This window comes from Falco cherrug, chromosome 12, assembly GCF_023634085.1.
Source record: "Falco cherrug isolate bFalChe1 chromosome 12, bFalChe1.pri, whole genome shotgun sequence".
In the NCBI taxonomy this organism is placed as follows: domain Eukaryota; kingdom Metazoa; phylum Chordata; class Aves; order Falconiformes; family Falconidae; genus Falco; species Falco cherrug.
The window spans coordinates 17,023,986-17,051,696 of NC_073708.1; the positions used below are offsets into that span (position 1 = coordinate 17,023,986).

General features: G+C 39.7%; 1 protein-coding gene across 2 annotated transcripts; it reads right to left on the reverse strand.

Moving 5' to 3' along the window:
- Positions 1-3,593: 3,593 nt before the first annotated feature.
- On the reverse strand, positions 3,594-23,409 carry CDC7 (cell division cycle 7). 2 transcript variants are annotated; one of them, XM_055724999.1, is made up of 12 exons: positions 23,328-23,409; positions 20,815-20,920; positions 17,012-17,095; positions 14,993-15,128; positions 14,248-14,341; positions 14,023-14,165; positions 11,911-12,157; positions 11,233-11,328; positions 10,212-10,390; positions 8,874-8,956; positions 5,778-5,927; positions 3,594-4,777 (listed from the first exon to the last, which is right to left on the reverse strand). In XM_055724999.1, exons 2-12 carry the CDS (start codon positions 20,906-20,908, stop codon positions 4,401-4,403), a joined length of 1,683 nt encoding a protein of 560 aa, XP_055580974.1. In that variant the 5' UTR covers positions 20,909-20,920; positions 23,328-23,409; the 3' UTR covers positions 3,594-4,400. The 2 variants fall into 2 exon arrangements, with proteins under 2 accessions (XP_055580974.1, XP_055580973.1); XM_055724998.1 differs by having other exon boundaries at positions 17,012-17,098.
- Positions 23,410-27,711: the final 4,302 nt, after the last annotated feature.

Sequence of the window (27,711 nt, forward strand, 5' to 3'; positions counted from 1 at the left end):
AAAATCTGCCTCTTCTGAAAACCGTGGAAGAACTTTGTGCAAGAAAGCAAACAACATGTAACAAAACCACCCTCTTCCCTGCCATGTCCCCAAGGAGGATTTCAGTCTTTCCAGAAATGCAATGACCAATACTCTGGGGATATTCAGGAATGCTTATAGTGGTTAGTTTTTAACATGATACAATAAAGCATTGTATAGGGATAATATTCCTGCAGCACCAAAGGACACAAAAGTAAAAAGGGCCGAGTCATGGAGAGGCAGAATTAAGAATACAACAGGCACATTTGAAAACCTTGGTTACCTGGGTTATGCTGTACCTTCCTGATGCAACATACCCGATTTACTGGAACCTCACCTCAGTGGTACCTGAATTTTTTTGTTACCAGAGTAATAAAACTCTATATGCTGGCCTTTGTAAGCATATGATCAAAAAGAGTATCCGTTTTCCACCCACTGTGTGCAGGCTGCCAATTTAAATATTTACTAGCCCTTGAACTGGCCAGCCAGGAACACAGCAGCAGAAAGGGGTATGAACTGCATACATACTACCACCAAACTGGTACATGTTCTGTTTTCTGGAAAAAGTACAAGAAGAATTTGAAGTGAACATGCTGTGGCTCCACTAATAGAAAAATTCACTATGTGTTTTTTAAAAAAAAATATACAAAAACCAGAAAACACCAACCCCCAAAAGACCCATTTACAACTATGCTGCATTAAGAATATTGCTTGAGTAATGTCTCAGAGAATTGTCCTTGCTATAAGCCTACCCACTAAGATATATTGTTTCATTATAGAATAGGCATTCATGAAGCCATTAAGTATTAATTTCCTTTAAAATGCTGCTGTTCTATTAAATGCCTTCAATGGTTAGTCATTTTGTCCCTATAGCCAAAGTGTCTTTGAAATGCAGTGATAAATTGAACAAATGGGAGAAAGCTGGCTTTTTACTTGTGTTTTCTTGTGCGCTCTGTCTTCAGGAGGTACAAAAATTTCAGGTGTGCCCTGCTAAACGCACTTTCTTTAACATGTCTTCTAATTCAGAAGACCATACCTCTTCATCACCAACAAATATTTGAAGCAAGCTCCAAAGATATTTTTTCTTTGTGTTTTGCTGACTAGTAGAATGTTATGGTCCAGAAAGATGCTAGGAAAATAAATCATCTTTGTAAGGGCAGAATTTTTTTGCTTGGCAGTCATATTCAAAATAAGATATTCACTAGCCAGAACAGATTACAAAGCCCACCATGAATTTGATGAGCGTTTTATTGTGCAAAACCACAATGAAGTGATTGCTAGGTTAGCCGTGTCACAGGCACCCTGGAATTAAAATCTTCATGTTCTACCTAAGGTCCAACATAGCTCCTGACCGTAGGAACTTGGCTGGATATTGGGCAGTTATGGAAACACTTTAGGATCCCATCACACTTCGTGGCCTCAAGAGGCCATGCAAGGATTCAGAGGAGCCTTTTGCACCTGCACAGGAAGCCTTGGCTGCATATTGGTTCCACGTTGCTTTTACTTTCTGGAGAGCAGAGAGTATTAAACTCTAGATAAGGCAAGTACATAAAATAAGCAGGATACTGAATATTCTGACAGAATATTGCTGTCCCATTTACTTTCTTATCCACATAGCAATTTGCTTTGAATAAACACCTCATTGAGTCCAATCTTAAAAGTGATAGGACTACAAAACTGAATAGAATTTAGAATTTCATTTATCCCTGATTATTAGTATTATCCAAGAAAAACTGTTGCTGTTTTGCAGGTGTTTCCTCAGGTACTCTTAATAAGATGCCATCCTGTTTTCTAATTATCATTTACAACCAGGAAAAATATGAACTTAATGCCACAATTTCCTCACCTAGTCTGGCTTGGTAGTGAGAATTAGCTAGTCTTCCTTATACTAGATACACAGATGTAGTTAGATTTGTTCTCAGGATTCTGGCTATCAGTTTCTCTTAATTTTTCCAAGTCCATACTGGTTTTTGCTGCCATTTTTTGTTTCTTCCCCATTTATTAATATCCTTGTCACAGCATGGTGTCCAGAACTTTACAGTAATCCAGCTGCAGCCTCACAACTGCTGAACATGTGTTGCAGCAATGTCATTTCTGTGCAGTTTCTTCTAATTGCAGCTCTCATGGTAGGAGTTTCACATTCAGTTTACAAACATCTCAAATCATGTAATTAAACTTTAAAGGAATATTGGTATTTGGCTGTTACCTACGACTTTAAGAGATACTTAGAACCACAGAAAAGCAGAAAACTCAGTGGCAACCACTGCTCAGGTCCAGTGTTTTCTCAATATTTTACTTAGTTTCCCCTCTCATTTTTTTCCCCCTCAGTATGAGCCCATTTTATTTGACATTTTACTTGTTTTCATTCTTTTGTAGAGTGCTACAAAAAGTACTTCATAAGCATATGCTTGTTCAAGCACATGTTCACTTTAACCTTCTCCTACAAGAAAATTCTCCAGGTTTTAAAAAAATAGCTATCTCGAAGGAGTAACAATGTGTTCTTCTAGCTTGTCATGGACTATATTGAGCTTAGAACTGTTCCTGTACAGAGTTTTATTTACACTTAATGTTTTGGTAAAAACACCATTAGCAATGGTTTTCCTCTTTGGGCTATTAAACTTATGCAGTGGTTAATTGTCGTAGTGCCTGCTGCAAGGAGCTGCTCACTGCTGTGGTTAGCAGGAAAGCTTGAAAAGCTGAAGTAGTTCAGAAAGTTCACAATAGATGGCTGACACATTTTTGCTTGTTGTCAGCTAGTGCTCTCATAAGACCATAGCGTAAGTGGACGTAGGAGGAAACAATACATCTGCAGACACTGGCAGACAGCATTGCTTGCCAAATTTGGCCACAGTTCCTTTAGATAAATAATTTCTCAGTGACATGCTGTGTTGAAATTATATAAACAGCAAAAATTACTAAGACCTGGGCCCCAGGGTTTTGTGGGTTTCAAGGATTTCTGCAATCAATATTCTGACATCTGCAAATATTTTTCTCTAACAGCTGATGCCAGGAACAGAGCAACATTACCATCACTTTCTATGTATTCAAGCTTTTTAATATATTGATAAAATGTCTTTTCAGCCCCAGCCCTGGTCAGGACCTTTGTATTATCATGACTACCAGCTCATACGAGAAGGCTTATACAAAAGTTATCAAAGCAGCAATCTTTTCTCAGAACTGCTTGTAGCCTCTTACAGCAACAACTCCATTAGCATTTCAAGAAATGTACATGGAAAAACACTGTATTAAGTTTCAGTCTCCAGAATTATCAAGGGTTTTAACTTCTGTTGAACATAACGTACATTTACATTCAATGTGCAAAGGGTTAGAGGTTATTAAGGTTGTTTTTCCTACTCAGACCAGACAATAGCTAGCTTCTAACTCTGTGGTAAGACTTCCTTGATAATTAAGATACTTCTACTATGACAGTCATATATACTAGAGCTATCTGAGAAATGTTTTCCATCACCGAGGAATTTATGCAGGAAGCAAATGTGCATAATTCTTCGTGAACAGAAACATCCCACAGGAAAACCTTACCTGACTAATTTTTGTAGAAGCACCTCTAGACAATCTTCTGAAGTTATAAAAACAAATCCTTTATTTAACAGATACTCTTTAAAAAAAAAATCAGTTTCCATAACAGCAATCAAACTTCTGCATGTCACACAAGATATTCTTAAGGCAGTAGTTAGTGAATAGTGACAGTTACCCATGGCACTGGGGAAACATAGGCTATGCAAAATGTGTAACTGCATTTATTACTGTTGCATAAGTAGGAAAGACCAGACAGGAATAAAAAAAGTGCTTTTGAAACAGCTATACTTTTCTTTTGATGATATAAGCTCTAGCACCTGGCCCCTCCTCTAGCAACGCTCCCAAAGTAATACTGGTCTCTGAAAATAGCCTGAACTAAATTAACACACTTTGTTCTATTTTCAGTCCCCCATGTACTCATCAGGAACATACCCAACTATGGAAAAAAAGTCTCTCAAGCACTTTCTTATTTCAGTCGTACCTTAAGGCAAACTTGTAAATTTTAAGGGAATATCTCAAGAAATATGCATACAGCTTGTGAAACTCTTTCTTTGTAGTTTTTGATCAAAGCTAACTTTCTCAGAGAACAGGTATGCACAGCAATAACCCCTCAGAAGTGTATTAGGGTAAGTCCATGCTAGCAATGTTTATGTAATTTTTACATCTGCAAGTATTTCTTTAAACTGACATTTTCAGTCCAACTGTACAAGAAAAAATTTCAGTAGTTCCGTGCAGTGTGACGGTATTTCAATGAGTGTAAATGTTGATGGCAACAAGGTACAACTACCTCAGTACCTGATTCTCACATAAAACATATGAAAGCAATAATAGAATATGGTATATTCTCAGTGTCTCATGTCTTTAAAAAAAGGATGCAGCAAAGCCTCTTTTGCAGTTATTCTTGTTGCAGGGTTTAAGTCTAGTAGCTTATCAAGTAGGTCATAGGCTTCATCAGGAACCTGATCCCATCCTTTCATGTCTGTTGCCTTCATTTCCAAAGCACCATCACCTTCCTGAAAGCTCTTTAAGTGCTGAATTTTTTTCCCAAGTGTCTCAGGAGCACATGAGTTGTCTACTGTAACCGGCAAAGCTGCGTCATTTACAGACTGCCTGGGCACTTCACTCTCGGATCTCTCACAGCTGCTATTTGTTCCTCTCAGCCTCTCACAGAGGGTTCTTAAGTTTTGTGCAGGGACAACTTGAGTACACAGAATTGATTTACCTAGAAAAAAAAATTTACAGTAAGTGACATTATACTTTCTATTCAACTGTAACTTCTAAGTTTGTCTCAGAGAAACTTCATGTCCTGGAAGTGTAACCAGCATTAAAAAAAACCAACAAAGCAAGCCTATCAAACACCAAATGCAACCCCTGCGGCTCCTCCACACCAGCTGTGTTTTACAGCAGTAGCCCCAGCAAGTCAGAAGGACAATAGTCTCAGTTCTGCTCAGAACAAATCTGTTTGAGTTTGTTCATGAAGTTAAGTAGTGACAGGTTGTCACCCCTCCACACACACCATCTCTTTGCATTTCACTGTGATTTTAACAGAACTGAAGAAAATTATATACCCTGATTTTTACACCTTTGGAGAATGAAGACTGATGCTGTCAGTTACACTTCCAGGTAGCAAGTGCTGCAGCATTTGGCCGGTGAACAATTAGGGGAATGCTTATTTCATGGGTTTGTGTTCTGTGGTGGTGGTGGTTTTGTTTTTCAAACCAGCCTTCTGTTGTTTTTGGGGGTTTCTTTGGGATTTTTTGTTGTTTTTTCTTTACTAGCCCTTCTGGCTGGGGTGGGAGTGGCAGCTTAGGGAGCAAGATTTACATCATTTAACTATTAAGTCATACTGACTTAAGCCTCCAGAGCAAATTTTGCAGAAATAGAAACACTGCCTCAAGAATTCTAACCAAATGCCAGTAGAAAACATTTAGTTGGTATATTTCACCTCAAGTGGCCCTGACTTAGTGAAAGGAAGTTGACAGGTTGGGAAACCTACAGCACAAACTATAAAACATAAAAAATACAAAACTTTCTTAAAACTCTGTATGTATAGACTAATACTTTTACTGTTTTATATGCAAAAAGTGTGATTTACATCCAAAATTACTCCAAAACCTAAATTTTATATATATTTTAAAAAATCATAGATTGTAAGTCACTGCACTGAACAGCAGACCAAGCATACATTTTTCCCCTTTTCCTCATAATTAAGTTTTGCATACCAAAAGTTTTAGCAGCCTGAATGGTTTCTCTGGATCCACGAACTGTCATGATTTGTGCCAAAGCAGTTAAATCATCACTTGCTTTGTAAAATGGATACCGTTCACTGAGCAGGGAAAGGAATATGATTCCCGCAGACCACATGTCAATTGCTGCAATTGAAAGAAAACTTAGTAATAACTAAATGCATGACTTAATCACAAACAAAATCACAACTTTCTTTAAGAAGAAATTATGACCTGAAAAGTTTCTATCAGAATAAGTTATGTTCTGAAGTACTGACTTTGGTCACATAGATAACACTTCAGCAAACAGTGGAAATTACTATAATTAGACTGAAGAATAATTTCCTGCTTTGATGCAGAAGGAGTGTTTAAGCTTTTCCATAGAATTTCTCATATGAGTAATTCCATTAACTTGCTAAACTTAAAGTGTACCAAAACAATGTTTGAGGTTGTTATAATCAGGAAGATGAGAGGGGGCGAAGAACTGGCTAGTTTTGATACTTGTTTGCTTCATATAAAGAAAACCTGATACAAGGATCATAAATAAATAAAAAAAATCACAAATAAATGCAAATCAAATTTTTCTGGGACTGAAGGTGCCATAGATAGATAGGCAGTTCTAAAACCTTTATCTTACTATGAACTTTGTTCCTCTCCAATATGAAATCACTTGACAAGACAGCCAGTTTAAGAACTGTAATAGTTAGAAGTTATTCATCACTTTCATTGCGTTATGAAGAGTACAGAGAGTACTCTGGGGAGAGACGCCAAAGCATGATGGAAACTTTAATACTGAAAGTTATGAGAATACCTGTCTGCCATAATTTTTTGGCTCACTAAGGTGTACATTTTGAGAGATGGCAAGGAAAGTGAAGGAGAGAGTTTGAAGAATTCTCAAACTTTAAAGAGAAAAATTGACAGTTGGGAAATAAACCCATAGTTTACTTTTTTTGATTAAAAAAGTAGTAAAATAGGCAGTAATTAATTTGGACAGTTTAGTTAGAAACACTATTAGCACACAAATTTGGGGAAAAAAGTAATAAGCTGGCTTCAGTTGCAAAACCAGATTTTAAGTCTTTCATTAAAAAAAAAAAAGTCGAAGTTAATCATTTGGCACAATTTACAGTGGAAAAATTTTATATCATCTTCATAGTTTCTGTAAAAAAGTTTTCGTATTACTGTATCGCTGTTGAAAAGATCATACTGTCTGTTTGAGGTGTCATGCATCATCCTGACCATGTGGTTGGGAAAGCTGGAGTCATCAAGGTCAGGACCTTTAAAAAAAGTTTAATTACTTAACTCTTGCTGAAATTAATATACATTATATATCTGAATGGCTAATAAATCCTAGTCCTACAATTCTGGTAGGGCCAGGACCATCAGCAGACTGCAAGATCCTGTGCAATGGCATCAAGATCATGATTCCTGGCTATGCTTTTGTCTAGTGCTATCCAACTAGCGAGGCAGACCAAGGAAAGGGAAGCAGAGGGACAAACCAAGTTAAAGTGTAACTGGACCTGTGATGTGACCTGTGATACTGCTGATGTATCACATCAGCTTGGGAGTTTAGGGAGTTTATTCCCTGCACTGTGAACCTGGGTCAGGTGCACTAAGGTAGCTCTGGATAGTCAGCTGGATCCAGCTGGTAACTTGGTCTCAGCACAGACACCAGACCTAGTAGTAAGACTGGCAGGAATACAAGGTGACTGCAGCAGTCCCAGATGGACATCGACAAGAAGATACATTAGTTCAAATGCAACAATCTCATCAACATTAGTATTAGTCTATCCAGTTCTAATTAAGACCTTTGTTGAAATACTCCAGGAGCTCAGCACCACTGACTCAGTACTTCTAGGGCTGTCTGTGCCACACCTAGAGGTTTCCAGATTTACCCTTATTTTCTGTAATCCTCCTCTCCGTTACCCTAGAGAACGAAAATCATCTAAAAGCATATTTAACACCAACATGTGTCCAAGCTTTCCTAGGTATGTCTTCTCTCTGCCTAAATTCTGTCTAGACAGATTCAGAGATTGTCTAAACTTGTCCTGGATTTCTGGATGTCTTCTAGCCCATAAAGCTGGCTGTTACAGCATAGGCACAGTAACTCCAAACAGGCTGCCATACACCTTGAAATCCCAGTTATACCACAGTAGAGATGTTGTTTCAAATAACATTAAACTATCTAGGGATAAGCTGATCAAATATATTGTTAAATCTGAGTGTGTACACACAACTAAGTACTGAAAATTGACTATTTTCTCAAAAGCTATTCAGCAAAAAAGTGGTGAAGAACTTATTTTAAATCCAATTTTTGAGGACATTTTTATTTATCCCCTTTTTTCATAAGTCAAAATTCCTGGTCATACACCAAATGTTTAACTTTGCTTTTACTGGTCCTCCATTCCCCAGGGTAGGCACAACCTCTCCCATCCTATTGCATCAGCTAATGCATTAACCATTCCTCTGCTCTGCCCTCATATTTACCCCGACTCCTGAAACTTACTACTTCAATATTTTTAACCCTGAAAAATTAAAAATGTATTAAGATAAAATCATGACACTCACAGACCAGCTATTTCAAGCACTAGCAAAAAAGGAAAAACTCTGTTAAGTATTGATCAACACTTTCAAAAACGTATTTGCAATTCTACCACTAAATATATGCCTGCTATGACAGCAAACTATGTGACATTCTGTCTAGAAAAATCTAAAGTATGTCCCCTCCCCAAGATTTATTCAAAATTTTACTTGAATAAATAAGCCAGTAAGACAAGAAAATTGACAAAAATGACGGCTTCACTTTCTTTTAACACACACTGTATTCAACTCCTGCATACGGCACTATCCCTCAAATGAAATTAATAAAGACATATTCAAATTTCAAACACAGGGAAAATATCCCTAACTTGGTTTTACTCTGAATAGTAAACTTTTAATTAAAATCAGGAAATGCTTGTTAAGTCTTTGAAGGGATAATAAAATGAATTTCACATCTAAACAAAAATTCTCCCATAAAAAAGACAACATAATACACATAAATGAGAAGGGTCAAAAAGTGAAGAAAGCCTTTAGTTTCAGTCTGTTGTGCAGTACCTGTGGTCTGAGTGGGGCACTTTGTTAATACTTCTGGTGCTCTAAATCCAGGTGTCCCTGCTCTGGGAGCAACTTGCTGACACCTTATAGCAAGAGACAAACATGTTTAGAATATAAAAGTTGATAATAATTTCTAATAATAAGTTCTAATAATAATAATAATGCTTAGTATTATTTTTAGAATATACTTGTGAGAGTTGTGTAAACAGCCTTAACCCTGCCTTATTCAAGTTTTATGTAAGTTTAAAGCATCTTATAATTATCTAGCATGAAATTATGTTGCACAAGGTAACAGCCTTGCTATATTATCTATTGTATTATTATATTTTATTATCTAGCATAAAGTAATACCCCAGAAATACTTACTGCATACTTCACTCAATTACCTTTTTTAGTTTCAAACAACAGCAGCATCACTTTTGCTAAAGGCTTGTTTTTACAGGAAACTGTAAAGTTGAGAGTCATTAACCAAAGGCAAAAAATGCACCAGATTCTTAAAACGTGGATGCTCTGGCTTTGTATTAGTCCACAGCAAACTAATGTTCACTATTTCTGAGTGTTGAAAAGAATTTAATTTTCATTATTAACTAAGAGGTATGGGATTATCATTATACAAAAAAAAAATTCCAGAGCTTTCTTGTGTGGCTTAAAGTGCCTTCCTTCTATGGGCCACTTATCTTTTGAGTTTGGCAAATTACTTATGTTTCATTTTTCTTAAATGAAGTTGACATCACCATATTTTGACAGGCTGGAAAGAGAGGGACCCCACAGTTCCATGACTATGCCTAGAAAGCAGAATTCTCTGCATTACTCTGTGCTCCTTAATGTGTCAATAAATGGCAATAGTAGATTACAGCTGCAAAGGGATGGAGTTGAACTGTGTTAAGATTCTCTGGCCTGTCTGTTATTGAAACTTCAACATTATTTTTCAAATGAACAAATACAAAACAGTCATGTTTCCTTTTTATTCCACATTTCATGATTTCCAGAATCCAAACCTGGCCTAATTTAGGCCTATTAGATAACTACTAATGACAGATTGATGTATTGCCATCTTTAAGTGTTGTAATTAACTAAGTAATCTTCTACAACACATGTAGATAATTAAAAACAACAGAAATTCATTAACATTGAATCTTGCTGCAGAGAGCAGTGAACCAATTATTTCATGAATTCCATGAATTATTCTTGTTTAAAAAGAGCATACTCAGCATTTTAAGGGTTGCACAGAATAAATGCTATTTTTCACCTACTAAACCAGCTGTCCAGTAAATCTAAGTTTCTGACCTTGCCTGACAGCATAGCAGACAATTTTACAACTTTATCAAAGCTAATTACCTTGAAAGGCAAACACTGCAAACTCTGTCCGTTGCATAACAGTCACAGGTCAGGTTTGAGGGACAACCACTGGCAGCTCTCCTGGCTGCCCCATTGCTCACTGTTTTGGTAGAAATAGTCTTCTTCTTTGTTACTAACTTCCTAGATGAAACATCTATCACCTTTGATTGTTTTATGAGCTGCAACATAGATATTTTAGAGAAGGTGACATATTTAAGAAGCTTCCCTTTACATATAGATAGGCCAGTTCCTAAAATACTCAGACTGAACAAGTGCTCATGAGCAAAAAGCTGCTATTTTAGAACAGAAGACAGCAAACCTTTAACATTATCACCTCTATAAAACAGACACTGGAGCTTTCTAAATACCCTGATCTTCTCCCCTTCCCCTCTGGAAAACATACTTCAGTGTTTACTAAAAAACAATATACCTTAGATATTCTGAAGCTACAAGACAAGTATTTTTCAAGTTAGTATAACGTTTCAAGAAATCTTTTGGTTCAACGTGAGAATAAAAAAAAAGGTGTATGAAATGCCACAGCAACACACAGGTACTAAGTCTAATTCTACAATAAAACGATTGCTGTTGGCCAAACGCCTTAATGTAGCTGGGGCTTCCCCCTTGCCATATTAAGTACTAAGCACAAAAAATACAGAAAAATATTTATTACAAGTTTTATCTCCAGTTTCAACTGCAAAGTAAAAAAAAAAAAAAAAAAGACATTTCACAAGCTAAGTGTATCTTTGTTGCACAGATACACATGTAGGAAAAAGATTTATTTAGCATACAACCAAGATCAGCTAGGGAGACAGCTACATAACCAGTTCTTTTAAGAGTTTAAAAAGGGACCAAAACAGAAATGAAAAATTCTTTGAGCCTTTCAGCAAAAATACACTTAATCTGCTCAAAAACTTCTAGTCCCAAATCATCCTGGAGTAGTGTCCAGTCTTACAGAACAACCAGTTCTGTAATTTTTCAAATATGTAAAAGATTGCTCTTACTGATGAGTCATACTTCTTACTTTTGTACTTGAGTTCTCCTGGTATGTAGAACTATAGACATTGAAATTCCTCTCCCCAAAGACAGAGCGCTGGGCAGAATGGTGCACAGAATCCTCCTACAATACCAACAAAAAGGACAATAAAGATCCTACCTAACACAGTCAGCTGGATACTGACAGTTCAAAAAAAAAATTGTGAAGTGACAGAAAACAAGAACAGCTGCATGCTAAGTCATTTTCAGGCATCAGTTTACCATGGATGAAGAAGAGACTGTCTAGACAGAACAGCAAACATGCTTACAAAACAAATCACACCTCAGAAGTGCCCCAAGACAATCCGAACATCATCTCTACTGCATTTGTTATGCAAGTAAGTAAGTAAACATACATTAATAATTATTGGCTTGGGAAGGAGTTCCATGGTAATGTCACTTAAAAAAAGATTTAAGGCTGTCTAAATAGTAACCCATGCTAGGGTTTTATACAGCCTTCGGCACTGTATTGTATCCAACAGATAATGAATGATGCCAATAGGGGTACATAAAATTAGCCACTTTGATATGAAAACTGTGATCCTGTGCATGCATCAGGGCCCTGCAAGACACCCACGCACAGCTTTTGTTCCAGTATTACATCTCCCCCTGTTGGATGAAGTAATACATTAAACATAAAACAGTATTAATGAAAAAGACTGAGAACCTTTCCTCCTCCTGCTTGTTTACTCTGTATTTTTGGAAGTGAGCTGGACCTTTTATCAGCTGCTTTCGAGGCTGACTGTTGAGCCTCTTTAGGTCCTGCGACACCGACAGAAACCCCGTTTCCCAAAGCTATGGTGGGATTATTTTGCGGGCAACTTCCCTGCTGGTCTTCAGAATGGGCTGTTTTGAGAAGTTCAATTTTTGTATCAGGGGTTCCTTGTGCCAAACCAAAATCTACCAAGGCATACCTGAAAGAGACAAATCTAGAATCAGGAGTCACAAAGTATCCATCAATCAGTTCAACTTACTATTCACTAATTGCTTACTTATGTATCTTTCACATTTAACTCAATATGTTGCTTATCTGTACTGTTGCCAGCGTCACAGCCCTATTTTCCTCCTCCTCCTCCTCCTCTTGTCCCATCTTACTTACCCCCCAATGTGTTTACCCTATACTCATCTTATTTCACTGTTTATTGTCCCAAAACCTTCTCAAGTGCATACTTTCTCCAATGGTTAAAAAAATATTCCCAGCAATTCCTTTCTGGGGTTCTTCTAATCCTACAGGTCCAAACCTTCACCCAGTGGTCAAGTACAAGTGACTTGACCCTTGCAGGATTCCCATGGGCAGAGCACAAATGTAGCAACAAAGACAGACAAGCCTAACAACGCTGAGAGTTTTGCCAGACTTCAAGCAATACTATTGGAATTTACTTAGTCTTCAAACAGGTAAGACTACATTAGCTCACGCTTCAGATCTGTCTTTAAAAGAATGATCTTTTTGCTACAGCCAGTACAGAGCCAATCCACCTGTCTCTGGGTCTCAAACTCAGCTCCACAGCCTCCACACCCAGAGCAGCAATTAAGGTTCAAAAATACTGAAAGAGCAAAACAACAATACAAATTCATTTTGACAAATTGAAAAAAAAACCCAAATACCAAAACCACACCACCAGTATTTCTCAAATTTTTAAGCTGCTTGTTTGGCAAAATATAATCAAATCTCCCCTACAAACTTCCAGTGAATAGTATCATTTAGTTTGGAAAAGACCGTTAAGACAACCAAGTCCAACTGTTAACCCAGCACTGCCAAGTCCCACTAAACCATCTCCCTGAGCAGGACATCTATGCATCTTTTAAACACCCCGAGGGATGGTGACTCAACTGCTTCCCCGGGCAGCCTGTTCCAATGCTTGACCACCCTTTCTGTCAAAAAAACAAAGTTTTCCTAATACCCAGTCTAAACCTCCCCTGGTCCAACTTGCAACTGTTTCTCTTGTCCCATCCCTCATTACTTGGGTGAAGAGACCGACACCCACCTCACTACAACCTCTTTGGAGGCAGTTGTAGAAAGCAGTAAGATCCCCCCTGAGCCTCCTTTTCTCCAGGCTGAACACCCCCAGTTCCCTCAGCCGCTCCTCATAAGACTTGTGCTCCAGACCCTTCCCCAGCTTTGTTGTTCTCCGGACACGCTCCAGCACCTCAGTGTCTCAGCTGCGCCTAGCACACCACTCACCCATACAGCCATAGGGCTGCCAGCACCGAAACTGTACCTTACTCCACCCATTTCAGCTCTTTACAAAAAAGCGGTACCTCACTTTTTACAGTCTTTAAACATTATAACTTGCAGGCAAAAAACCCAGCCCTACTAGTTATAAAGGTGAATTCAATGTAAGGCGAGAACAGCCCAAATCCAGCGATCTTTTCTGTATCAAGTTTTACTCTATGCACAAGTAAAAATTTACAAGTATCAGTTTATGCACCACAAGTCACTATTAAATTTCTTATTTAAAAAATACTGACTTTTATTTTTCCCATTCTTATTCAAAAATATAGTTCTTTTACTCAATAGTAAAATCTTCATATTTTTTTTCAGGTACTTGTCACCCTATGAGGCAGATATTATATTGTATGGAAAACCAAAATTCTTTCCCTCCTCAAATCCCTAAACACAGAAATACAAAAACCCAAATCTTCTTTAGCTTTATTACTTAAGCACATGTTATGCAGATGGAAGGGAAAAAAAAATAATCTAAAAATCTAATTTGACTCTGTTCTGCCAAGGCACGCCCCCCCAGATGAGATCACCGTGCAGTCAGCTGCACAGACTTACTCTTTTAGCTGCCTGTTGTAGAGGAAGTTACTGGGCTTGACGTCACGGTGAACAATACCAAAGTGATGAATGCGCCTCAACGCTTTAAACAGATTAAACATGTATTCCCTCACTTCTTCAAAGGAAAGAGAATTCAAGATGTCCTGAAAGATTATTTGGATACTGTAATTAGGTAACTGTTTTTAATTAAAAAGTTCTACTACACATAAAAAGTCTGGGACTCACCAAGAAGGATTCATGTTCCAGATAAGGCATAACAATAACCACATGATCATTTTTCCTAAAGCAGTATTTAACTCCCATAACGTTATCTTGTCCCCTAGACGAAAAGTAACGTAACTGAATAAAGAGCAGAAGATTGATGCTTATTTTCCTTTATTTCTTAAAAACTTCAGTCAGGCTTTTCTTTCATAATCTGATTTATATTTTGACAGTAGGCTTATCAGCGGTCAGTAATTATGTTGTTGCCACTCACTGCTATGTTCCATCTGAGTTCCGCAATTTGCAATGAGCGCTCCACGGATTGTGGGGCCGTGGCTTGTAGTTACTGCTGTAATTAAATGTAGGACCTAACCTTCATGATACCGATTACTATAAGAAGGTACTATTCAGCACACCTGGCAATGAGAATTCATTCTTAAAACCACATTTTCTGACGAAGAGATTATTTTTTCACTTTCATTATTTGCATTTCAGAACTGGAATTTTTATCATAGAGATACATCATATAACTTCTCAGATGGAAAATGCAGAACCACCCACAAACTGAGACTAGCGGAAAAGGGCATCCATTACAGGTAAGACACTCCATTTCCTATTTGCTCTTGATAAAAAGAATACACATTTCTGTGGTTAAAAAAAAAAGCAGACGAAGTGTCAAAACTTTAAATAAATAAATAAAAAACAGTGAGAACAATGAACAATGTTCAGCAGTTTAGTCAAGACACCCATAATTTTTTTGTTTATGTACCCTGCTACTGTGAGGCACTGAAGTTCAGCAGCAATTCGCAGAGGGTGGCTGGTTGGAAGCAAGTGTTTCAGAGCCATTTTTTCCTCATGTCCTGTCTGTAGTTGTGCTGTGGCCAAGTAAACAGAACTAAAAGTACCTGTAAAGAAGGGAGGAAAGCACTGTCTTCAGCATTTTTAATTAGGTCAATTCAGATTTTTAAAGTAGTGATCTTACTGTTCACAATGCTGCAGTACACTTGATACTACATCAAAAGCAGATTCTGGAAGAGAAAAATGCAGTTCCTTTTTTCTGCTACTCAAGTCAGTGGTCTTGTATACAAGTTTTTTATGTCAGTAAAAAATGCAAATGTAACACTGTCTAACTTGCCTGGGACACAGAGCTCTCTCTGAATGCAGATCTCCTATCTTTGATTTGCTTTCTTGTTTAGGTAGCTTGCTTTCATCTGACATATAACTCTTCTCTCCCTACAATGTAAGTGGGCTATATAATGCTAATCTGGAAAGCACTGCCTTTACTATTCAACACACTTCTGAAATTGCTTTATTTCTCTTAATTCTGCTACCTTATCTACAAAGTAAGACTTCTCACGTGATATGTAACTTTACTATTTGTCTGCCCAGAGCATTACTACATAGACAGAACACGAAAGATTCATTTGAAAAAGGGAGCATGCAGACTATATGATACACTTAACCCACCCACCTCAATTTAAGGGTATTATAATATACTTCTTGGGGGTTAATTTATCCTAATGATCCAAAATACCTGAACATACAAGTTGAAGCATTCTTCCATATGAATAAACAGTGCAAATCACTTTTGACTACATTTTAAGTGTTGCATTTGCATCATGCTAATTCAGCAGTCTGTAAGTGCGCCTACATACATCAAAATGGCAGCAAAACCACTAAATACTTCTTGCAGTCATAACAACAACAAAAAAATCTAGAGTCCCATACATTCAGTAGAATTTATTATAGCAACAAAGGGTTACCAAGTTCACCTAAGACATTATTTTTGGTGGTGAGAACTGCTAAAGCAGAAGTGTCTCCAGAGTGGAATCCCAAGTTGGAGCTTGTTTTCTCAATGCTGCAGAACTGCAAGTGGCCTTTTTTAAAAGTGTTGGTTGCTCCCATGAGCAAAATCAGAGTGCTATTCCTAACCAGCAATTCTGTTTAATTACACTATCTCTTTTTATAACAGGCAGAACTCCTTTTTGTTTTTAAAATTGTGTATTGCTGTCGTAAATGGAGCTGGGATTTTGGGGAGGGCTTTTTTTTTTTTTGAGACAAAAACTTTTAGCCATCTAGCCTGCCATCACAGGTATTCCACCACAGAACAGCCATAAAACAATCAGCTTCTCATCAACACCTTTGTTTAAAAGTGTGGAACGTCACAAAGCATTTCAGAGATCAAACCTTTTTGTGCACCAAAAAGTGCTGAAATCCTACACTCAGAAGTACCTAAGAATCTATTTATAGTCACATCTAACATTTATTGAGGGTATCTGTTGAAGGTAAGGTATATACAAGTGTTCTAGAATGTGATACCGTGTGTCTTAATTTATGTTTTTTTAATAATATAGCTATAATCGTTCAGTTTCCTCCTCCAATTCTGCCCACCCAGTTTCAGTGGGAACAAAGCCAACTTAAGGAACACCAGTTAAATATGTCAAAATGCAGCTGCATATAAATAGATTCCTTGTGTAAAAGAGAAACAGAATGGAGTGTTAAGACCTATTTACTTGAATCTACCTCAAAAATTTTTAGTTGTCAAAACTGGAATGCTAGTTTTTGAAAGGCTTTCATATACCAGATCTTCAATGAATTATCTTGAAAAGGCCCCTAATTAACAAACCTATAAGCTCAAAAACATACCAGAATTCCTACAGAGACCAAGCAGTAAATCCAAAAGGCATCTGGCTTAAATTGCATATATTGTGATCTTAGGATTTATACCTTTTAAGTTAGAAATACCAAAAGAAATCCAAGTCTAAGCACACTAAAATAAAACATTTACCTTCTCCAATTTTTTCCTTAATTTTGAACACATTCACAAGCTGTGGCACTGCTTCATAAAGCTTTTCTATATCTTTTTTTATTCCTGCTGTGGAAAGAATGGGGAAAATGTTAGGAATTTTATTGCTTGATACAATATCTGACCTATATTTGAGATCACTAATCACACTTCATAGGACTATGAATTCACATAAACACAGGACAAAACAGCAGACTGGTAGCTATCCCTGCTGCCATTACCATCTGCAAATTTGATATTATTGTTCTTCATCACACTCCCTCATAAGCTGCAGCATTTAATTATTTTTTTTTTTAACTTATCTGCCACTTAGCAGTTCCTGAGAGGGTAAAAAAGTCTTCTGGGTAGTAAAATATCAGATTACAGCTGACTGATAAATGTTTTCATGAGATTTGTGTTGTCAATTTCATAAGACACAACTATAATAGTTGTTTCTGTAAGCACAGGAGCATATCCATTGGATACAAGTCAAAAATGTAGGAAACTATTTTTTTAAAAGATCAATAATGCAATCTTTCACACTATTACTTAAAATAGTAAACACCAAAAATGTTTGCTCTGCATTTAAGTCGCTGCACTTTGTGCTGTGATCACTAGATGGCATGACAAGGATGTTGTACTGTATTATTTTTTAAAAAATTACAGCTTTCCATTCAGTTTATGAATCCTTGTAGTTTAAGTGCTCTCTGTACTCTATGTGAGAACTCTGTTTGAAGCTATGAAGTGTGTAGAGTCTGTGACTAATTTCTGTAAAGCAGGGGTGAAGAATATTTTATTAGAAGAACTAAGGACAAAGTGGTATTTGGAAAGTCAATCAAATAGAAGAAAAAAGTATAAGTTTTTCAGCCTAAAAATAAATAATAAATTAAATTTAACATAAATATACCAATTGTATTGCATACATAAAAATACACTATGTTTTACCACGACAGTAAGTCATATGCAATGAGAATTATTTTCAAAATATCACCAATATGCTAGAAAAAGTATGGATTAGCATCCATCCCCAACCTTTTATGTTAGCTCACTTTATACAGCAACAAAATCTGAAGTCTGCCTAAAGAACACTTTCTTCCTGGTAAAAGCTCAATAAATTAGTTGGCAATTCAAGGTACTGCTAACTTTTGGTTATAGAGGTGTTTTTTATTTAAAAAAATTATTAGAAACCAACATACTAAAAATACTTTTGAGAACTGAAGCCTGCTGCCTCTCTTACTACCCATTTACTTATTTTTTTTCCTTTAAATTGCCCCCTCTGTTTCTCCAAGTTATTTTGTTTTAAGTCATTTCAGGGGCAATATTTCAGGATCTATGCTACACACCAAAACCACTAACATTCTTTTAGGATACATTTGATCAACAAGTACAAGTAAAAGGTTAATCAGTTTTGCTAGAAATCATATTTTAAAACTTTAAAAATATCCTAGGATAAAAATGAACACATTTGTACTAATAGTCAAGATGTACAGGACCCTGTGTCTAATAATCCCCGAAGAGGCTAAAGAAAATTGGTCAACTGTACAGTTATTCTGGTTATTCCCCAATTTTACAGAGCCAGATTAAGTTAAACACCTTAAAAAGTAAGAAATTGAAAATTTGAGCAATCAGCTCATTTTCCTGTCATTATAGTAAAAATTTGTGTTAAAAATAACACTAAAAATTTGAGAAGTTACTACATAATGTTTTTAATTGATAGCATTCATATCACCCATGTGCTCAGAACTTTAAGAAATTTACCTATGATTGCTGTAATTCTTGTTGTGCTCAGAACTTTAAGAAATTTACCTATGATTGCTGTAATTCTTGTTGTTTTGTCACTAAAGAATTGATGATAAAAAGAAAGTGGTATTGCCAGCTACTTTGCACAGCAGTTTTGACTTTTTTACGCAAATGCTCATGCTAAGACATTCAGGAAAGCTTTCTGAAATCTTCACAAAATACAGGAAGGGGAAAGGCTGGCATTTGCACCATGTTCCATTTTTCCCAGGAATACTCAAAGATGTTAAGAGATGAAACCTCACAACAGAATTATGAAGAACTTAATATTGAAATGTTATTGCATCACTGAAAGACATAGGCATTTCCCCTCAGGAAGATAATCCTGCTATTGGGTTCCGAAACATCCTGCATAAACATCATCCCAAGAGGTCAGCAGCCACAGGACAGAGCTAGAAAATTGTTTTCAACAGTCATATAGTTTTAACAGGCCCTGTTAAGCAACATTGTTTAGAAAACTAGAATGTTTAGTTTGGTATCTAACCTGTTTTGTTCCAATACTTGCATTTTGCTCTGACTTCTGAAGAGAGTTGCTTAAGCTTCAGGTTTTATTGAAAAAAAAAATATATATATATACACATACTGACAGTAACTTTACAACATCAAATTTGCACTGGAATTTCTCCACTGAAGTTGCTCAGTTAGGGAAAAAAAGGACTTTGGCAAAAAGAAACATCCTAACAAGGATGCAAAAGACACATCTTTTTAAGACTTTGGAAAATGACAAATTTCTACTACAAAACCATATCAGGTTTTGGGTTTTTTTGTTCCACCAAGCTAACATTCCTAAGGCAGATACTAGCAGTCATGAAAAGCTCTCTCAATACCTGCTCTAGAGAACAGAATCTTTCAAATACTGTTTTGCCTGACACTGAATTCAGGCTCCTGCCTGGACAAAGTTCACAGCTGTCGGAGCACTAACAGCTGGGTGACCCAGGCTGCAGATCTGAGGGCAGAGCAGTGCCTACCAAGGGGACAGAGAGCGTTTAGTAATTCAGCACAGCTTCTTGTATGACAGATCCCAAAGAGGGCCAGAAACAGCCAGTGACTGTCCTTGTTGAGAGACAGCAATATAAACATAATCTGTTTTCCTCCTGGAGGTCTGAATCCCCAGGTGGGTATAGAGAACACAGCCATAGTACTGTCAGCGTATAGTAACATAACAATATCCAACATTTTCTGTGAGCAGATTTTAAAGTAATTTTTTTACTTCCTAGAATGAAAAGCATTTGTAAAGCAAGACGATTAAACGTTGTTCTGCATCACTCTATATAATTTTGGACACGAATGTGCAGGGGACTAATAGAGCACGATCTACTTCTAGGAAAATCAGTATCCATTAATATATATAAGCTGACTGACCATCCACAGTTACTGAGCAAGCATTGTACAGAAGGTCCAGGTTGAAGTATGTTCACAAAGAGACCCCAAAACGAGCAACAAAACCACTATAAGAACACATGTTCTTAGCTCAGCTTCTCTGGTAAGAGCAAGGAGACTGTTTTCATGCGCACTGACACATGTGAAGATATTGAAGGATAAACTGGTGATTATAACAAATATATAATTTCTAAAATATTTCTTTTATAAAATTATTATATTATATACATTTTTATTATAGCAAAGTTATTATATATATTTTTATATATAAATATATAGCAAGATTATAGCAAAAAATATAATTTTTGCGTACTTGTCTGGTCAGAGAATGTTATTCTCAAGGACTGCCTTTTTTGAATTCTGGTATCTTCTTATAACATATTCTGTACTAAATAAAGGGTAGGATTAGCAAACTCTGAAAAACTACTGCTGCTTAAGTTTTGCAATGCACAAAAACGAGGAATAAACTTAAAATCAAAAGCCACCTCAAATGTTTTCATTTCATTATTTCTTTATACAGTAGGATCGTATACAGAAAGGCTTACAGCTGATTCTGAAACTTTCTGAAGCGATGAAGAAGCATGTCAGCAACAAAAGGTAAAGTTAGCAATCCCTATTTTAGCACATACCTGAAAGCTTGCTGTTCTGCTCATGCTTCCCACAGAAGTCTTCAGCCTGATGAGGGTGCTGTTCATCATAGTGAGACTTCAACACTGTCTCCATCACAAAACAAACCTGAAATAAAAAAAACCCCAAGACTCTGAGGACTAGTTCTGGACATCTGGGGGAACAAGCATATCCGGTAAGACACTTCCTGGCCCTGCACTCAGTTTCTGTGATGAGATTTAGGGAATCTGAGGTGAGGAGTTCCTCTTCCTACCTAAAACAACAAAGTGTCACCCCTCATCCCAGAGCAAAACTAAACCGGTAAACCCACTCTATCTCTGGCAAGAGGAAAAAAGGGGGAAGGGAATGAAGACTGCAGGATAAGCTTAGACACAAGTGATTTTCTTTCATCTCTTGTGTGTTTCCTCATTCACATTAAAGCATTAAATTTTCCCTGAAGTTTGCTTTGAAAAGCCAGGAACTGATGCACGCAGAAATAGCTGTATTGCGTACTACAACACCTGTACAAAGACAGAAAACCTGAAAGAAATTGTAAGGGGCGGGGGGGGGGGGGGGTGTCTTCTCAATATAGGAGATTTCTCTTTCTTCTAGGCAAGATCAACAAAAGGCATAATTATTTGTTGCCCTCCACCCACGACAAGAAATAATAGTACATGCTTCTTCTGAAATGCCTCTTCCCAAATCTTGGAAACGCTAAATAAAACTGTAAATTAGTAAAGTATACTCATATTGTACAATCAAAAAACCCTGATAATCCTATTTCTTGTGGAAATGAAAGGCAGGGAGACCCAGGGCAGGATAACCAGTGATAAGTGAGCCTGGAATCACCACCTCTTACAGTCACCCAACACTGGTTCCATTCAAAGATCTTCCTTGCTTGTAACTTTGGCAAGCCTTCGAAGTTCTGGCTAAACTTTTCCACACAGGAGAAACATAATCTGAAAAACTTCAAGTGAAAGGATTCATCTATTTCAGCACTGGAGCTAGAAATATATTTTGCCCCCAAAGAATTCAAGCTACTTTTAGTCTGTCATCCTCATGCAACAGAACAGGAACAGGCAACAGCCTCTTTATTTTTTTTCTTTTAAGGGAGCTTTGCTGGAGTGTGATTTGGAAACTAATTGAATGAGATTAGAGATATTCCTGGTCCCTTAGAGGGAGAACTCCCTCTGGTAACGCTAAGTAGGCTGATAAACCTGTTCCAAACCTGAAATAACATGGCCTTATTAACAAAATTAGGAGGGCAAATTAACGCAGACATCCCCCACCGTTCGCCATGGCCTACTTGCTCTGCTTCAGCCCCACGCCAGCTCCAGCTCTAGGCTCTTCCAACTCAAGGCTGGCCACACCTTGTTTGGGAAAATAAAATTAACATTTCTGTCTGCTCGTAAATGGCATGGGAAGATGCTCATGGCTCGCTGGCCATGAGGGGGGTGAAAGGGGCTCAATAACTTGGGGTACTGTTTCCATTCATTTATGTTGAATACACAAGCTGCTATCTGCAGAACTGAGTACCTTGAATTTTTGAGTATGTTTAAAAATGGTTTACCAATTTGGAAGTGGCCTCAACAGTTATAAAGTAGAGCATCAAACAAAGCTTGATTCAGTTGGATATTTAGTTTTCACATTAAAGCATGCTCAAAAGACACCAGTAGAGATAAATTAAGAGGAAGACCAAAATGACCCAACGTTTCAGCTGAACTTTCTGGCAGTGAAATCCAATTTAAAAAAAAACCCAAACACACAAACAAGAAGAACATGAACATCCTCCAGAATATCAAAGTAAAGAAAAAAATTTTAAAAAAAAAAGACCAAGAGCAGACAGCAACAGATTCAAACAGCCCACAGTTTCAGGGTCTTCCCAGTCGGGTGCGTGAGTCTCGCACGCAGGAGTTAGCGGCACTGCTGCGGGACCGCAGCTAACGCGGCGCTGCCGGCCCCGCACGGCCCCCGCAGCGGGACCCGCGGGGAGCTCGGCGCGCCGAGGGCAGGGCTGGCCGCGCTGCCTGCGCGCCGGCACGTACGGAGAGCGGCTGCCGCGGCCGGGTGGCCTCGCAGCGAGCCGGTGCGCTGCGGGCACACGGCACAGCGTCCCGGACAGGGGCGAGCCGCGCACCGAACCCGCGCACCCGCCGGCAGTGCGGGGCCGAGGGGGGCGCTGGCACCCGGCCGCCTCCGCAGGGCGGCCCCGCCAACAACCCGCACGGCGGCGCGGCTCAACCGCGGAACGGCGGCGCTGCCGGCCGGCGGGAGCGGAGCGGGCCCGCCCCGCCGCCAGGGGCCGCCCCTCAGCGCCCCGCCGCCGCGCCGGGTGCCCACGGCCAGGCCGCCCCCGCGGGGCCTCCCCACGGACGAGCAGGCCGCGCCGCGCCGCGCCGGGCCGGGCCGCCCGCGTCCCGCGGAGGGGCAGCGCGGCGGGACGCCCCGGGGCACCCCCGGCCGCGGCACGGGAGGGGGTGAGGGGGCCGCGGGCGGGCGCGGGCGGGCACGGACGGGGACTCGCGCGGGGACTCACGCGGGACACGGGCTGCCGCGCGGCGCCGCGGTTTTGCCTGCTGCCGCCTTTCGCCGACCGGCTCCCCGCCACCAATCCCGGCCCTCGGCGGAAGCCGCGGCCCCGGCCAATGGGGCCGTCGGCCGGAGGAGCGAGCGCTGCTATTGGCCGGCCGGCGCGGGGAAGCCCGCCCAGAGCGGCGGGCGCGGGGCGTTCGGCGGGGCCGGCTGCGGCCGGGGGGGGCGCGGCGTGGGCTGCGGGCCGGGCCGGGCCGGGCTGGGCCGGGCCATTGGCCCTTAAAGCGCGTCGTGCGGGGGCGGGCGCCGCTGGGGTCGCAGCCCCGGGCGGGGTGGCGCTGGGGCCCGCGGGGCGGCCCGTCGCTGTCCCCGGGGTCGCAGGCGCCACGCTGCCGTGTCACCCGGGGGCGCGGCAAAAGGCACCGCGCGGAGCAAAGGTAAAACCGAACCCGCGTCTCGGCTCTGTCAGCGCCGCAGCGCGGCCCAGCCGTGAGCAGGCCTGGGGAAGGAGAGCACCGGGGTTGTGGCCTGCTCCTGTTTAAAGCAGTTGGTCTTTACCGGAGCCAGCGCAGTTGCATGTTTGTAAATAAAATAATTCAGTGCTTTTAGTCTGTTATCCATTTTGGTCATTACTTCTTTCTTATTTTAAGATAAAGTTGCTCTTGTTAAAGACTAGCTGTCCTGCATTTGGTAACGCACAGATCTCTGTTCACTAGAATACGAACTGTAACGCGCCGGGTTTTTGCGTACTTCACACAGAGTCCCAGCTGCATCCCGAGCCCCAGCTGCATCCCTTGGCAAATGCCAGCCACGCCCGGGGTGGCCAGAGTTCCTGAGGCAATGTGGTGACTTGTCTGTTGCCTTACAATAAGCTGCGTTTTGGTTAAAAGCAGAAACGGGTTCTGCCCCTCCTTGCTGACTCCTGTTGGTTCCTCACTCTGCTCAGAGGGCGGCTGCAGAAACCGGCTGCTGAGCCGCCTTGGTGTTTTGGGGAGGGGGGTGCTCTGATGTGCAGTGGGTTTTTTCCCAACAGTTCTAGTTTGCACTTTCTGTTTAGAGCTCTAACAAGCCAGTGCACCACCTTGAGAATTAGCTAAATACACTGACTCTCAATAATTTCAGTTAAGGGTGACAGTATTTGAAAGCAGATTATAGCAAACATGAATTAAGAACAAATTCTGTTCTCTCTTTAATCCGTGTAATCGTACAGAAGTTAGAAGGGCAGCATAAAGATTCTTGAGTGCATGCTTGTCCTAGCGCTAACGACAGGCAGTGTCGTTCTGTATTAACCTCTCGGGACAATCTTATCTGCAGTCATTTCTGAACACTTTATTGAACCATGAATTGCTTTTTCAAATTAATAGTTGCAAAATAGCTGGTGATTATTTATGGGTTGCATCTTTAGCTCTGCTGCCTCCTGACCAGGCCAGGGCTTCAAGCAGCCTCCTCGGCCTCCCTGCCTTGGAGTTGTCATCACATGGAATACCGAATAACCAGCGTTTCTATACAGCTCCCACTGCTGGCGTTTATATCCGCCAGTTATATCCATCCCACCCTTCTCCCTGTCACTCAGGTTGCATTCATAGGCATCGAGAAATCAGTTTCATTATATCTGCTGATCTAGACACTGTCTAGCTGGTTTTTCTTTCCCCGTAATATCTCAATTTATCTTGGTTCCAACACCTAAAATCATTTTCATTTAGACCCAGGTCATTTATTTACTTTGATCACTTGTTCCTCTCCATTTCCTCCTTTTCTATTGATCCAAACATGTTGTGCTCTATTGTGCTGTCTTCCCAGTGACTGGGGTTCTCCATCACGTCAAATTGACATTTATTTGTTCTCATGAGCATAACTACCCTTGTAACGTAATCCAATATTGTCTCTTATTTTATGGTCCTACTCTTTTTAGTCTTACCAGAAATGCCAGCCTTGATGCTCGCCTTCATTTATCTCTCTCTAAAAAAGGCTTTTTACCTTCTCACTTCTCCTTTGCTTAAGCAGGAAGTTCAGTCAAATTGGCTCTGACTCTCCTTATATAAATATCTTCTCAAAAGTCACCTCTTCATCAATGTCTTTCTTCATGTAGACCTTCACAGGAGAGTGACAGATTATGTGTACCGTTTCCACCATTATTTCCTCAGTACTTGCTTAGGTATCTCTAGCTTATTTTCACTTTATTCAGAATGAGTGTAGACTAGGTAAAGGCACAGCTTCTGCTTTGCTTCTGCACAGCTGCTGCGCCTTCGCTACAGCATGAGACACTCCTTTTCCATCGGCTTGGGTAAGCAAAAGCCCCTTCTTCACTGTCGGGGCAGAGAAAGCTCCATCTTCTCATTCAGGGCTGAGCTTCCCATTCTAACAATGCACCAAGGTAAGAACTTCTCAGAAGGAAAGAGAAGAAACTATACACAAACAAAGCAGCATGCCTAATGCTCCGCAAGCTAAACTGCTGCACTGCCTTCCCTCGTGCCTTTATCCCTAGGCTGGATCTGAAGGATGAGAAGCCAAATGGCAAACCAGGCCCATGCAGAATGTTCCTTAACGGCTGACAAGCAATTGCCGATGCCCACCTCTGGGAGCTTGCCAGGAAAGGATCCAAACATTGCTGTGTGATTGCATCCACTGCTGCCAGAATCAGCAGCTGAATCAAACTTTTTGTATCTGCTGACAGATCTAAAAGAATCCGTGCTGACACCAGAGTACATCTATTAACCTCTTCCTAGGTCAAGTAAACTGGCAGAAGTCTCCCTGTGTTTGTACTGTCCTTCAGCCTTGAAAAAAAGACAAGCGAGATCCAGGAAGATAATTGATGAACGTATCCAGCACAGCGGTAGGAGATCCTTACATCCCCCTGCTGCCAAGAACATCTGCTCATAAATTAGAAACTTAGAAATCAGAAACTACTTAGAAATGAAGAAATAAAGGTGCTGGTTATTGCCCTGGCAGTATTTAAAAAACATAGACATATACCTATACATAGAAAATTCCATTTTAATGACAGCATAGACTGTTAAATGTATTATCAGTCTCCATTAGCCTAAATGCCACATGCTTTCCAACTTTTAATTCCTCTTTTTGTTAGGCAATACAATTTTATGGCAAAAATTTGCTCTCTTTAGCACCAAGTTGAGATAAATCTCTTCATGCTATTGTGCCCTTTAGGAATACTGTCAAATTCAATCATTCAGGACTCATGAGTCTTGCACTAACATGAAGAGATTGATTTGAAAACCATGGGGCTAAAGTCCTTTTTTCTGTTTTTCATTTTCCATTTCCATACCTTAACCATTTTACAGGAAAGCTGAGATTGCCAGCTTTGCTTTCACATGCAAATGAGTACTTCTCGATGATGTGCAGCCCTAGAATAAGCACTCGGATGTGGCAGTGACTGTCTCTGCCAGTATTTTCTCATCAGTGATATCTAAAATCTCAAGAATTATTGTGGTGTCAGAAAACGGACCAGAATATAGCGGCCTCTATAGCCTATTTAAAGGGAGTTAAAAATAGATACAAAAATGACCTCGGGCAAAGATGCAGAGGAATTCTTGACCTTTTATAAACTGGGTCTCATTCAAACAAAGTACGTTTTAATAAAATCAATAGAAGACTTATACCTAAGAATAAGGAATGCAGGCTCTCCTACACAATAGAGAAAGTTTGAAAAGGACTGATGAGTCAGCTGATGAGTTTGCTGTAGCAAAAAGGGTTCGTGCAAACCTTGACTTACAGAGTGCAGAAGTTAATGGCGTCAGTTTTTACCTGTATGTGCAACATGCCGAGGATGATTGAGGCATGATGTGCACAGTTCTGATGCTCACATTGCAAGATGGATGCTGGAAAAAGGGTGTATAGAGAAGAGCTACAGAATGATCTGAAGTCAGAGAAAATGCCGTGCAACTGAATAACTAAAAATCTTAACCTATCCACCGGATCAAAAAGATTGAAAGGTGGGTTGGTAACAGTGTATACACATGCACAAGAAAAAAACAAGTGAATATAAGGGTCACTTGAATCTAGCAAAGAGTGAAATAAGAAGGGGTAATACCTAGTAGCTGAAATCAAGCAAATTAAAACAGTGCAGTCTTCAGTACCTAGTTCAGTACCACTGACAATAAATAGTCCTTGGAACAAACGGTGAGGGGCTGTGGTTGATTTCTTGGCTCTTGATGTCTTCAGACTGAGACTCAGTGCCTTCCTGGAACACACAGGCTAGCCAAACACAGGCGGTGTTGCATTCAAGTACAGCAGGCAGTTCAGCGTTAAATACAGTTGCCTGTAATTTTCAGGAGGTCAGACTGTATACTCCCCTAGTCCCTCTAATTCTAGACTTCATAAATACATTCCTATGCTTTATAAACTCTCCAAAACCTCTCTAATAATTATTT

Excerpts from the sequence above, each read along its gene's own strand:
- CDC7 (XM_055724998.1), bottom strand. The coding sequence starts at position 20,908 with ATGGAGACAGTGTTGAAGTCTCACTATGATGAACAGCACCCTCATCAG. Across the intron at positions 12,158-14,022 it reads TACAACAGGCAGCTAAAAGA|GTATGCCTTGGTAGATTTTG; the intron begins GTAAGTCTGTGC and ends TGTCTCTTTCAG. Across the intron at positions 11,329-11,910 it reads AACAAGCAGGAGGAGGAAAG|GAGGATTCTGTGCACCATTC; the intron begins GTTCTCAGTCTT and ends TTGGTATTGTAG.